The 13,743-nt window shown below is 37.9% G+C and overlaps 1 protein-coding gene across 4 annotated transcripts in view; it reads left to right on the top strand.

Moving 5' to 3' along the window:
• The window catches only part of DYM (dymeclin), a 382,780-nt gene that overhangs the window by 135,942 nt on the left and 233,095 nt on the right, over positions 1-13,743 (top strand). For all 4 annotated transcript variants that reach the window (XM_043889419.1, XM_043889417.1, XM_043889418.1 and 1 more), the window contains 3 exons: positions 87-269; positions 4,701-4,879; positions 7,470-7,595. In XM_043889419.1, coding sequence (XP_043745354.1) covers positions 87-269; positions 4,701-4,879; positions 7,470-7,595 — 488 coding nt within the window. The remainder of the gene's footprint in view (positions 1-86; positions 270-4,700; positions 4,880-7,469; positions 7,596-13,743) is intronic.

Here is a 13,743-nt window from a genome sequence, read left to right as displayed (position 1 = left end):
GAATATGAGAAAGTATACAATATTGTACAGAAATAGATTCATCTTGCTAGTCCCAGTACATTTCAATTGTGTGTTTTCTTCTCAAGCTGGACTCTGGACTGTCTTCACACTGGGCGGCGTGGGCAGCAAAGTGGCCACTGCCTCAGAACTTTCTTCCCCTCTGGCCAACCAGAGTCTTCTGCTTCTGCTGGTGCTGGCCAACCTGACAGATGCTGCAGATGCGCCAAACCCCTACAGACAGGCCATCATGTCTTTTAAGAACACACAAGGTTTGTGGTATTTTTTACTCTGAATATTCTTTTTTAATGAGGATAGAGGGTATTGCTTATGCCAAATTGTTTACTGTTTTTCAGCAGTGGGGATGACTGTCAATTTCTGTATTTTCGTGTTGGTTTAAGATGAGAAAAACTTAAATTTTATGTCTGTATTCTCAGGAAGGTCAAGTAAATTTCAGATGAGAACTACAGTTCTTTATATCTATTTACATTTCTTTCCAAGATAACCAAGCCAGCATGGGCTTAATTTGGATCCACCTGTCCTACCTATTGGGGCTTCCCTGGTGGCACTGGTGGTAAAGAATCTGCCTGCAATGCAATAGATGCAGGAGATGCAGGTTCAGTCCCTGGGTCGGGAAGATCCCCTGGAGGAGGGCATGGCAACCCACTCCAGTATTCTTGCCTGGAGAATCCCATGGACAGAGGAGCCTGGCGGGCTACAGTTCATAGGGTTGCAAAGAGTTGGACACGACTGAAGTGACTTAGCACATAGTCCTACCTATTAAGAAGGAATTAACCCGGAAATGATACGTTGTTTGAAATTTTTTATTTGAAGTCTGTGTTCCAGTTAGAGTTTTGTAGAACTAAAAATAACAACAGAGCTTAGCAAACTTTTCCTGCAAAGGGGCAGATGACTTTGCAGGGCCTTCTGGTCTCTGTCACCCCACCTCTTAACTGCCCTTGTAGTATAAAAGCAGCACAGAAAGAAAGTGAAAGTCGCTCAGTTGTGTCCAGCTCTTTGCAACCCCATGGACTAAAGAGTCCATGTAATTCTCCAGGCCAGAATACTGGAGTGGGTAGCCTTTCCCTTCTCTAGGGGATTTTCCCAACCCAGGGATCAAACCCAGGTCTTCTGCATTGCGGGTGGATTCTTTACCAGCTGAGCCACCAGGGAAAGATACACGATACTGGAGTGGGTAGCCTATCTCTTTTCCAGCGGATCTTCCCAACCCAGGAATTAAACTAGGGTCTCCTGCACTGCAGGCAGATTCTTTACCAGCTGAGCCACTAGGGAAGCACAAAAAAGCAGCACAGGTAATACTTGAGCAAATGAGCTGGGCTGGGTTCCAGTAAACTTTATTTCCAAAGCAGGTGGACTGTCTGGGCTGTAATTTGCCAAACCCTGAAGTAGAGCATGCGCAAATATTTCCATATTGAAACAGTAATCCCTTATCAAAAGGTTACACTTCTCAAGCAAGATTAATACGGTAGCTAGGTTTTCACAATACATCCAGCACTAGTGTAATTGAGGTGGGTGAGAAGCGCAGTTACTGGATGGGAACACTTTCAAGGCTTCTGTGTTCTATGCTCTGTTCCTTTCCAGACTGTGCTGGGATGTTTCTTATAGACAGTGGATGAATGTGCCGGTTTTTGTGGCTTTGTCAATCCTGGCATTATTATTTGCAGTGGGATATGGTCTCTAGGGCTTCCCAGGTGGCACAGTGGAAAAGAATCCACCTGCCAGCGCAGGAGATGCAAGAGTTGCAGGTTCAATCCCTGAGTTGGGAAGATCCTGTGGAGTAGGAAATAGTAACCCACTCCGGTATTCTAGCTTGAAAAATCACATGGACAGAGGAGCCTGGTGGGCTACAGTCCTTAGGGTTGCAAAGAGTTGGACACAACTGAGCAGACACACACACACACACACGCATGCGAGTCTCTAACAATTTAATAGGTAAGTAATGAAAACTCATACTTCCCTGGCTATTCAGTGGTTAAGACTCTGCGCTTCCAATGCAGAGGGCACAGGTTTGATCCCTGGTTGGAAAACTAAGATCCCATATGCCATGCAGTGCAACCAAAATGAAAAGAAATGAAAACCCATGTGTCTAATAGTATTTTGTATTCTCATTTCTATACTCTTCTTAGTGACAGTGTGACTTTAGGGTTAAAAAAGGAAGTTTTAGAGGCAAGGTGATCTGAGTTTGTGTCACACTCCTGTTACTTCAGAGCTATCAAGCCTTTCACAATAAACCTTATCAGGCCTTATCTCATTATCAAGCCAATATCAGACCTTATCTCAATAAGCCTTAATGGCTTTTTCAGTAAAATGAAGATAGTTTCACCTAATCGGATTTGTGTAAGTGCTGCACAGGGTAAGGTTTTAAAATAATGAGCTCAGACTTGGCAGCATGGCAGATGTTCAGTAGATGGTGCCTGCTGTTGTTCCTTTTGCTGCGCTGGCCGAAGGATACGGTTCAGGGTTGAACCTTTGAGAGTCATCTTTGGAGAGACTGTGGTGTAGTGATTCAGAACATTGGCTTTAGGGTTAGAATGACCCTAAAGGAGTCATATCCCTGATTTTAAGTATTAGATTCCTTATTAATGAAGCAGGGATTACAATCTCTGGCTCATAAGGTTTTATAAGAATTAAGTGAGCATTTATCATAGGACAGACTCACTAAATCATTGCTGCTTTTGTAAGAAACAGTATAATGTGGTGGAAACAACAGGAGCCGATCTGTGTTTACTCAGGAATGTTCTTGGAAAAGGTTATGTATGGCAGAGGCCATCACAATGTTGTAAAACAATTATCCTCCAATTAAAAGAAATAAATAGTTTTTTAACAAGTTGCTTAATCTCTGTAAGGCTCTACTTTGTAAAATTGGTCAGAGTGATGGCACGGTTGTTATACAGGTTAAATAAGGGATAATACAGATAAAGCTGTCAGTATAATGGCTGATTCATAGTACTTACTAGCTAGTAACAGACACACAACATATGTCTTCCATTTGTAGTCAGGCTGGGGAACTTGTTACTTTACTTCCTCTGCAGGGAGGAGTGCTGTGTCCAGGACCCTCCTCTACTGCGTCTTCTGTAGATTGTGTGGTATCTGCATCCTCAATATTTTCAGCCCTTCCTTGTTCCATTCCTTGCAAAAATATAGGTCAGTCTTAACAAAACAGTTACTTTCGTATGTGTCAAAGATACAGAGTAAGTACTAAATAAGGATTAGGATTGAAAAAATAACCTGTGTTCTGAATGTGGAAGGAAAGTGAGGGCATTTTGTAATAAAGTTAAAGATAGTTTTTAGGTACATTATTCTCACAAATGTAAAGTTTAGAAAGGAAAATCTGAGAAGCATAGGGCTGTGCTAGCAAAGACTTTGTTGGTACACGTTTCTTTTCCATAAGAGCACACGGCTTCTGGAAATGTTAGAACAGTGTTGTTGTTGTTTTTTTTTAAATTTTGTTTTGTTTTGCTAGTGGCTCTGTGTCTTAAAAAAAGTTCTTTGTGCTTACTTGTCAAAACATGTTAAAATACTGTTCTTTGAGCTGTCTTGTGCTAGTGTTTTATCTGTTGAACCATAATTTTCTCTTAAGTCAGTTAACCTAACTTTACCTCCTTTTTAACTTCCTAACCTTGCTTGCTTCAGTTTTTAAACAAATTCAGTAAACTGTAGGAAAGGGACCGTGTCAGTTTTGGAATATCAAGAATTTTTCCTGTGTGGGTTGTAATTTATGCTTTTCATCACTTCAGTAATTCTACTTAAAAAAAGTTTTTTAGTAGTTGTAGTCAGTTAGTTTTAAGTTTTCCTTTAAATAAAAATGTTTTATAAGTTTTCCAGTAGTCATCTTAGATTTGGTATGTTCTGTCTATCATAGAAGACAATGTTGAGCAAATTGATCTTTAATATTTTTGTTATTTAAATTATATATTATCCTAGCCATTTTCTTCATAAATGGATTAATTGCATAGATGAATACTTTAACTCTGATAATTCACTTGAAAAAAATTAACTTCAAGGCAGTTGTTTTACTTTTTCTTTTTAACTTTTATTTTACAAGAGGATTTCCTGTTTGTCTCTGTATATTTTTATTTAGGACTGATGGCTATTTAGTTTTGGTATTAATAACAAAGCATATCAATGTCATGGTTAAATTATATGTGTTAGAGTTTTTTTTTTTTTTACCTACCTCCATAGCTGTATTTATTTGTTTATATTTTATTGACAATTTAATTCAGATGTATTAATGCAAAAATAGTAATGAAATCAAACTATTAGTTTTTTTTTTTTTAATACTTGGCTTAAAAAAAGCCACCCTGTTGCATGGTATTTGCTCATATATTTATAATCATTGGAAAGCTGTGGCTTAGATAGTACCGAGAAATAAATTGTCCTAGTTCGGGTTGGATTGGATTGGGTTTTTGTGTTTCTTTTTGTGGGGGATTTTGTGTGTGTGTGTGTGAGAACGTTTCAATTCTATTCTCTTAGCAAATTTCAAATATACTATCAATTGTAGTCAGTTTAGTTCTTTTTTAAGTAAAATTTAGAACATTAATTGCAATTTTGAGCCTGAAATGTAACAACTTATATAAAATTAATTGGAATTGAATTGTATACATTAACAGTGCTTTTATTATTTATATCAGGCAGTCTAGAAAATGTAATATTTTTAAGATTTTGTGTTTTATATGTTCCAGATAGCAGTCCTTTTCCCTCGTCCATTCCACATGCTTTCCAGATTAACTTCAACAGTTTGTATATGGCCCTGTGTGAACAGCAGACATCCGACCAAGCTACTCTTCTTTTGTATACGTTGCTGCATCAGAACAGCAATATTAGGACATACATGTTGGCTCGCACAGATATGGAAAATCTTGTAAGTATCATATTAAGCATAGTGTTTGTATCTTATAATATTTTGAAGAGTAATTTATTTCCCCAGGAGGATACGTATGTTGTTTGCCTGCCCGCAAAGGTGGATAGTCAAGAGGCTGATAGGGAGATGCTGCCGGCAAAGGCAGAGGTCTGAGTTTGACAATGTGGGAGACAGTGCACGCAGAGATGGGGGTCACAGAGCAGAGCAGGGGAGCTCACGGCGCAGCGAGCTGCCCTGTCCTCAGGGTCCTTAACAGCCAGCCTGCTGCCCGTGATTCAGCCTGATCAGTCCCGCAGGACATGCTGGCTACCGTTCTCAAGAAGATACTTACACCCTCTTGGTTCCTTTCCACTGCTAAGTGTCCACCCACCATGTTCAAGTCACAGTTGCTGTGTATTCCTGATAAGTATGGCTAAAAGGAAGGGTGATTTTTTTCAACTCAACTCCCAAATGTCCTATCCCTTCAACTGGCTTAGATGCTAAGGCTGTCTTGAACTCAGTTCCTGAAGTGTTATTTAAGGTTCCATTGGCAGGCATCACATAATTGCACATTATCCTTCACTGTGTGAGGGAGATTGTTCCAACTTTTTGCTCATAGACAAAAACCCCTCTAGGCAATCACTGATTTCCATTGTAACTAATATGTAAATAATAATGTTTCTATGGCAAAAAAAAATAATGTTTCTGTGAAAAGTAAACTACCTCACTAAGGTGTTAATGTCACATTTGAAATACATACTATATAGGTAACATTGAACTATTCATGCATTAATAAAATTGTGACCATCTCTGAAATAGCCAGCAGCTTGCTGGTGGCAACAGGAATGTCCCCTCTACACCGATTTTTACAGACTGATAGCAGGATTCCCCAGGGATTTGGTGGCTGTTTTTTTTTCAGCATTTAAGATGAAAATAGTAAGCATGGAATATTAGAATTTGTTTGAAGAGTATGTTCTGTGTCAAAGTGACACTAAGGACAGAAAAATGTGATGAAAGAACCTGTTTGCACACCAGCTATATGTGGAAAACATTGGCTTAAATAGTGAAATTGGGTGTGACAAGGTTCTGCTCATGTGAGTAAAAACTTGTAAAGAAAGGCTAATGGGTGAGTGAATATAAGGAGACAGTTCTGAGCATGGTGTTGCCTAAGGGAAATGATGGCAATAGGCAGAAAGCCCATGACATCATCTGCTCTAGAAAGTTCCATGGTAAGGATGTTTGTTGGTACATAAGATCATGCAGGAGAACAGTTGTCTATATATGATGACTTAACCCGAGTGAAGAGTTAAAAGGTTTTGTTTGGGGATTTTTTGGGGGAGGAGTGGGGAGAGGTGGGGCTTATACTGATATATTTGTTTTCATTTTTAATGTTTTGTATAGATTACTTTTATAGTGTTTTAGCTGATGTCCTTCCCTGTCCTTTTTGTTCTATAATTTGTTGAATCTGATTAGAAAATATGTTACTGGTAGGAAATTCACTGTGCTGCTCTGATTTTGTTGTTAACAATTCTTTTATCCTTGCATCTTTGCTATTAAAAAGGTAATGTTTGACATATTACAGTGTTTCTAAGAACGTTATTGTTTAGTCATTAAAAGTGAGTGAAGTTGCTCAGTCATGTCCAACTCTTTGCGACCCCATGGACTGTAGCTTACCAGGCTCCTCTGTCCATGGGATTTTCCAGGCAAGAATACTGGAGTGGGTTGCCATTTCCTCCTTCAGGAGATCTTCCCGACCCAGGGATTGAACCCGGGTCTCCTGCACTGTAGGCGGACGCTTTACTGTTTGAGCCACCAGGGAAGTTCGGTCATTAAGCAGTGTCCAACTCATTGCCACCCCAGGGACTGTGGCTCGCCAGACTCCTCTGTCCTTGGGATTTCCCAGGGGAGAATACTGGAGTGGGTTGCCATTTCCTTCTCCAAAGGATCGTCCTGACCCAGGGATGAAACCAGAGCCTGCTGCATTGCAGGTGGATTCTTTACCAACTGAGCCACCAGCGAAACCCTGTTTCTAAAAGTACCATATTGTATAAGTTCCCGCTAGGCTGGAGACTTGCCTCTATTGAGTATCAGGTGTTGGCCATGAGCCTAAGTGGTCTCTGTAAGCTCAACCTTTTTTTTGGCTGCGTTGGGTCTTCATTGCTATGCACAAGCTTTCTCTAGTTGCAGTGAGCTGGGGCTATTCTCTAGTTGCAGTGTACAGGCTTCTCATTGCTGTGGCTTCTCTTGCTGTAGCACTTTTAGACTCTAGGGCCCAGGCTCAGTAGTTGTGGTGCACAGGCTTAGTTGCCTTATGGCATGTGGAATCTTCCCGAACGAGGCATCAAGCCTCTGTTCCCTACATTGGCAGGTGGATTCCTAACCACTGGACCACCAGATAAGTCCCTAAACTCAAACTTTATATGGTGGCAGAGCTTCCCAGGGGGGGTGGTTTTCTCTTCTGGTACCTTAGCTCTGCATACGGAAAGTAATTTCAGTCACAGGTTGATTTGTGAAATTAAAGCAAAGGGTACATGATAAAAGTATAGCGGCTGGAAACAATAGTTTTATAATAAAGTAATTGAAATAATAAATTAAAATTTTTATTCACTAGGTTTTACCAATTCTTGAGATTCTGTATCATGTGGAAGAAAGAAATTCGCACCATGTGTATATGGCCCTTATAATATTGTTGATCCTTACAGAAGATGATGGGTTCAATAGGTCCATTCATGAAGTGGTAAGTTATCTTCATGTTGACCAGAGCTACCAAATGGACACGTAAGTCCATAAAACTTACCACCCTTAGTGTACCCTTCTTCCTTCTTTTCCTTCTAGTAGATATTTCTGCAAATGCCTGACTTAGTATTTTTCTTCAGATTTGTGGTCTTTTTTTTTTTCTTCTTCTGAATGACTATTATTAGCTACTATTAAAAACTCTCCCCAAATAGTTCCTTTAGTTTTTTAGATAGAAATGTTTTAGATGGAAATTTATATAGAAGTGTTTATGCTGTGCTGAGGTCATTTTTCCTCTCCATTTCCGCTTTTTAGTTGTGGTGGAAATGATCACATAGATTTCCTCCTTTTATATAGAATGAATGAAAGAATAGGGAAAAAGAAAAGGACTGAAAAATTGTTTTATAAAAAAACAATGTAAAGTAGTGTATTAATTTAACTCCTTAAATTTTAGTCCTATCAGTGAGTTCCATTCCCAAACTGGTTTTCTCTTCCTCAATGGTATTTTGTGTCAAATAATTCATGTACATAGTTTTAAAACTTACAAAGAAGTACTAGGTTTCAGCGTAAAATAGTAGACCCCTTGTCCATCCCATACCTGATTGCCCCTCCCCAAAGCAAATGCCATCAGCTCTGTCCATGTTTCTAAATATTTCTTGATTTTTCAGATTTGTAGATATTAACTGTTACCATCCTAAGATAGAATATATGATATTAGTTCTCCTTACCGTACATCTTGAGTGTGCCCTCTGGGTTCCTAGACCTGTTTCCAGCACAGACTTTTTCCTCTCCCATCTTATTACTGTTCTGTGATAACTCAGCTTTTTACATTATTGTGATTTTGTTAACTGTTACTCTACCCTCAGATGGACTGTGTGATAATTGTGTTTCCTTTCTTGTACATGTTTTAATTTTTCTGTAGAAAACCATTGCTTTGTTTTATGTTCATGTACCAGTCACTAATGCAACTCCCACTACTTCAGCAAAACTGAGAATCTCCTCTCAAGCTATTACAGCATACTGCCTATTTTCTCAATTTCATTTTTGTTTTTGACTCCTGTCTTCACCCTCATTAGGGGCTTTCCTCAAATGTGTGGTGCTTCTTGCTTGTTTATTTCTCTTTAGGAGCAGGCACTAAAACTTTGATTGAAGGTTCTTTGTGTGGGCAGGACTTATTCAATCTAATGTGCTCTACATAGTCTATTTCTCTGGATGTCCTGCTCTCTGTAAGCCTCTTCTTTTGGGGTGGTCAGTTTCTTAGAAGGGATTCTTACAGTCTGCTATGGGGGTCTAGTATGAGACGGGGCTGGGAGCTTCTCTCTTCAGAGAAGAGAGAAGTTATTTCAAAATAAAAAATTTATTAAAATTTAATTTAAAACAGTGGGGAGAAATCTGGAAAAATACTTCTTAAGAGAAGATATATAAACATATGGAAAGTATATAAAAATGGTATATAAGTATATAAAATGGTATATAAGTATATAAACACTTGCTTCTTTAAAAGAGATTTTATATGATCTTTTCTCTCCTGTTCCTATTGAAATTATTTTTGCCTCTTATGTAGTATGACTATCATTTCAACTAAGGTTTAAGGAATACTAGTGCTATAGAAAGAGGATAAAACATATAAAATTTTTGATCCTCATATTTAGTAAAGTACCTCAAGAAAAAATACTTGGATTGCTTTAGTTTTTTTTAAAAGAGCATTTATTTTCTTTTGATAAGGAATAAAAAAGTATGATTTTTAAAAATGCTTTTCAATTAAAGTACAAAATAGAAAGTACACAGATTTTAAAGCTACAACGTGCGAGTTTCTACACATGTACATACCTGTGTTAGTACCACCCGGATCACGTAACTGAACATTTCTAGCATAATAGAAGACTCTCTTTTGCATATTCTGGTTAATATCCCCACCACCCAGAGTTAACTACATTCTAGAAGAATTCCCTCCCAGTAGAGTAGCTTTTACCTCTTCTTGAAATATAGTTGTTTCTGGGGGGAAATTGGTACAGGATACATGGATTCTCACAGCATTTTTCTTAAAACTATAGTTATTTCAAAATAAAAAATTTATTAAAATTTAATTTAAAACAGTGGGGAGAAATTTGGAAAAGTACTTCTTAAGAGGAGATATATAAACACATGGAAAGTATATAAAAATGGTATATAAGTATATAAAATGGTATATAAGTATAAAAATGGTATATAAGTATATAAACTATATAAAGATGCCTGTCACTGAGCATTAGGAAATGAAATTAGTGTGTTCTCTTTTGTTTTGGCTTCTTTCACTCAGCATAGTATTGCTGAAATTCACAAATGTTACTGCATCATTAGTTTGTTTTTTTTATTGCCATATACTGTTCCATTCTGTGAATATGCCACTGTATATTTATTCATCCCCTTCTTGGTGAATATTTGGCTTTTTTCCCACTTGGGGCCTATTTTTGCTAAAGCAGCTATGCATATATGATCCAGCAATCCCACTCCTGGGCATATATCTAAAGAAAACCATAATTCAAGGAGATACATGCACCCCAGTGTTCATTGCAGCACTGTTTACAATAGCCAAGACATGGAAGCAATCTAAATATCCACTGGCAGAGGAATAGATAAGTAAGATGTGGTACATATATGCAATGAAATATTACCTAGCCATTACAATGAATGAAATAATGCCATTTACAGCAACATGGAGATTGGGGAAATATTGTATGATATTGCTTTTATGGGACTTCCCTTGTGGCTCAGCTGGTAAAGAATCAGCCTGCAATGCGGAGACCTGGGTTCGATCCCTGAGTTGGGAAAATCCGTGGAGAGGGGAAAGGCTACCTACTCCAGTATTCTGGCCTAGAGAATTGCATGGACTATACAGTCCTTGGGGTCACAAAGAGTCTGACATGACTAAGCAACTTTCAGTTGCTCTTATGGGAAATTGAAAAAGAAATGATTCAAAGAAACTTGTTTGCAAAACAGAAGCAAACTCACAGAGGTAGAGAATGAACTTACGGTTTTAAGGAGGGACGGGTGAGGGGGAGGGATAGTTAGGGAGTTTGGGATTAACATGTACGCAGTGCTATATTTAAAATGAATAAGCAACAAGGACCTATTGTATAGCATTGGAAGCTCTGCTTAATACTATGTAACAACCTAAATGGAAAAAGAATTTGAAAAAGAAAGGCGCATGTATGTATGTAAAACTGAATCCCTTCGCTGTACACCTGAAACCATCACACATTGTTAATAAACTGTGTAGTAATGTAAAGTTGAGAGTTTTTAACAATTGGTTCTGTTTTCACTGCATATGCTATAATTAACTTTTATTTCTATTTCTTAGTGAAAAAGAAGCATAATCAAAGATTTGTACATTTAAAAGTTTAAGATCACCCTTGTGTGTGTTCTGATCATACCGTGGATAGGAAAACTTCTTTTAATAATTTAAAAATATCTGTTTTACTTATTTTTGACTGCACTGGATCTTCATTGCTTTGCTTGGGCTTTCTTTGTTTGTGGTGAGCAAGGGTTTCTCTTCGCTGTGTTGTGTGGGCTTCTCGTTTTGGTGGCTTCTCTTGTTGCAGAGCACAGGCCCTAGACAGGCAGGCTTCGGGAGTTGCAGCACGCGGACTCAGTAGCTGGGACTCATGGGTTTACTTGCTCTGCGGCCTGTGGAATATTCCTGACCAGGGCTGGAACCCATGTCCCCTGCTTTGGCAGATGGATCTTTATCCACTGTGCTACCAGGGAAGTCCCAGCAAACTCTTTCTAAATGAACATTGTCTGTTATCATATTCGTTATCTGTTTTTCAGGCTCTTCCTTGGTTATTGGATGAGCCCCAGGAATAATCTGGGATCTTTTGTTCCTGAAAATAGACACAGCATTGCTAATTTGCTATACTCTTTAAATCAGGAGCTGAGCATATTATATGCTGATCAGTTTCATTGTCCCATTAGTAAATATGCTTGCTGTGGAAATACTTGTTTGTGGCTCAGGAAAAAAAATGTGTAGTTTAAAGCATAAAAAGTGAGTTGTTTATGAAAAAAGAAGTTTAAAATTAAGGGAAATCTAAATGACAGTATTTGTAAATGTTATAATTGACTACCCAGAAAATTCAAGACTCTAGTATTAGAAATGTTAAGAAAGTTGAACAAACTTTCTGGGTCATAGATTCAGAAACTAAGCTATACAAACTAAATACTGTTTCTGCATACAAATAACAACTTCAAAATATGGCCTAGAGATAGTACTTAACAATGATAGTAAAACTGCCGTGAACCTAGGAATCAATCTAAAAGAAGTATAATTTTTTAATGGCATGAATAGTCATTTAGTTGTTAAGTTGTGTCTAACTCTTTTGCAACCCCCATGGACTGTGGCCTGCCAGGCTCCTCTATCCATGGGATTTCCCAGTCTAAAACAGTGGAGTAGGTTGCCATTTCCTTCTCTAGAGGATCTTCTTGACTTAGGGATAGAATCTTTGTCTCCTTCATTGGTAGGTGGATTCTTTACCACTGAGCCACTAGGGAAGCCCAAATGAAAAAGACTGAATATGTATTAATAAATAGAGAGAGATACTGTGTTCACAGATGGGAAGACTCAGTGTCATAAAATTGTTAATTTGCCTTCAAATTAATTACTATGTTCATCTGACCAAAATCTTAGCAGTTTTATGTGTGTGTGTGTGTGTGCCTTGAAAATCTAATCCCAGAAATTATAGGGAAAAGCAAAAAGCCTAGGAAGTTTTTGAAACATTTCATTGTGGAGTTATTCACCCTACCAGATAGATCAGTTATTAAACTCTTAGTACTTAAGTTGTGTTTTATTAACAGGGAAATAGAAAATAGACAAATGGAAGGAACTTAGTTCAGAAACTACACACTCAAATATGGAAATGTGAAGTGTGACAGAAGTTCAGTTCAGTCGCTCAGTCGTGTCCGACTCTTTGCGACCCCACGAACTGCAGCACACCAGGCTTCCCTGTCCATCACTAACTCCCAGAGCTTGTCCAAACTCTTGTCCATCGAGTTGATGATGCCATCCAACCATCTCATCCTCTGTCGTCCCTTTGTCCTCCTGTCTTCAGTCTTTCCCAGCATCAGGGTTCTTTTCTAGTGAGTCAGTTCGTTGTATCAGGTGGCCAAATTATTGGAGTTTCAGATTCAGCATCAGTCCTTCCAGTGAATACTCAGGACTGATTTCCTTTCGGATGGACTGGTTTGATCTCCTGGCTGTCCAAGGGACTCTCAGGAGTCTTCTCCAACACCACAGTTTAAAAGCATCAATTCTAAGTAGTAAGTAAATTTTTTTTTCTGAGTTTGAGAAGATGGCTCATCCAAATGGAAAAAGTAAAATTAGATTATCTTGTCCCACATACAAAGAGAAATTCCAATTGGATTAATAAGGCTAGCTGTGAAAAACTGCACTTAAAAATCTTCAAAGAGAAATTAAAGGATAATATTTCTATAAACTTTCTGAGAAAGGGATTTCTTAAGTGTAAAATGTATAAATCATGAATGAAAATAAATAAGTTTGACTACATTAAAATGAAAATTTTCACTGTTCGAACAAGTGAAAAAAGATACAGAAAGATGCGTTAGTGTTTTTAATTTTAAGAACCCTTATAATCAATTACAAAAGCAAAGTGTTGCTAGAATAATGGACAGAGTAATAGAAAAACAGAATAAAAACCTGAGCGACTGGTAAACATTTTTAAAGGATGTTCAACTTGATCATTCATCAGCATCATTTTTATTAAGGTAACTGAAATATTGTGTGCTCATCAGATTGGCAAAAAGTATGAGATGTCGTATGTCAGGTGAGGATATAGAGAAAAAGCACTCTCATATACTGATAGTAGCAGTATAAACTGACAGAACCACTTTTGAGAGGAATGCAGCCTCTCACATTCCTCATATTACCTGCAGAATTAAATACTTTACCTCCTACCAATTCCATTTCCTGATTTAAGTCCTAGGAAAAACTTTTCCGTAGATTCACAAGAGCACATTTGAAGGAATGTTCCTTGTTGTACTGTTCATAGTGTTCCAAAAACTGCAAACAGCAATAACATAAATGAAATACTACAGAGGAACTGTTAATACAGTGAATGAAATAGAACTGCATGGACTGATCATAATAAATTCAAAAATAT

This window comes from Cervus elaphus, chromosome 27, assembly GCF_910594005.1.
Source record: "Cervus elaphus chromosome 27, mCerEla1.1, whole genome shotgun sequence".
NCBI lineage: Eukaryota > Metazoa > Chordata > Mammalia > Artiodactyla > Cervidae > Cervus > Cervus elaphus.
Note: the sequence above shows the minus strand (reverse complement) of the source record. Positions and strands in the feature narration are given on the sequence as shown.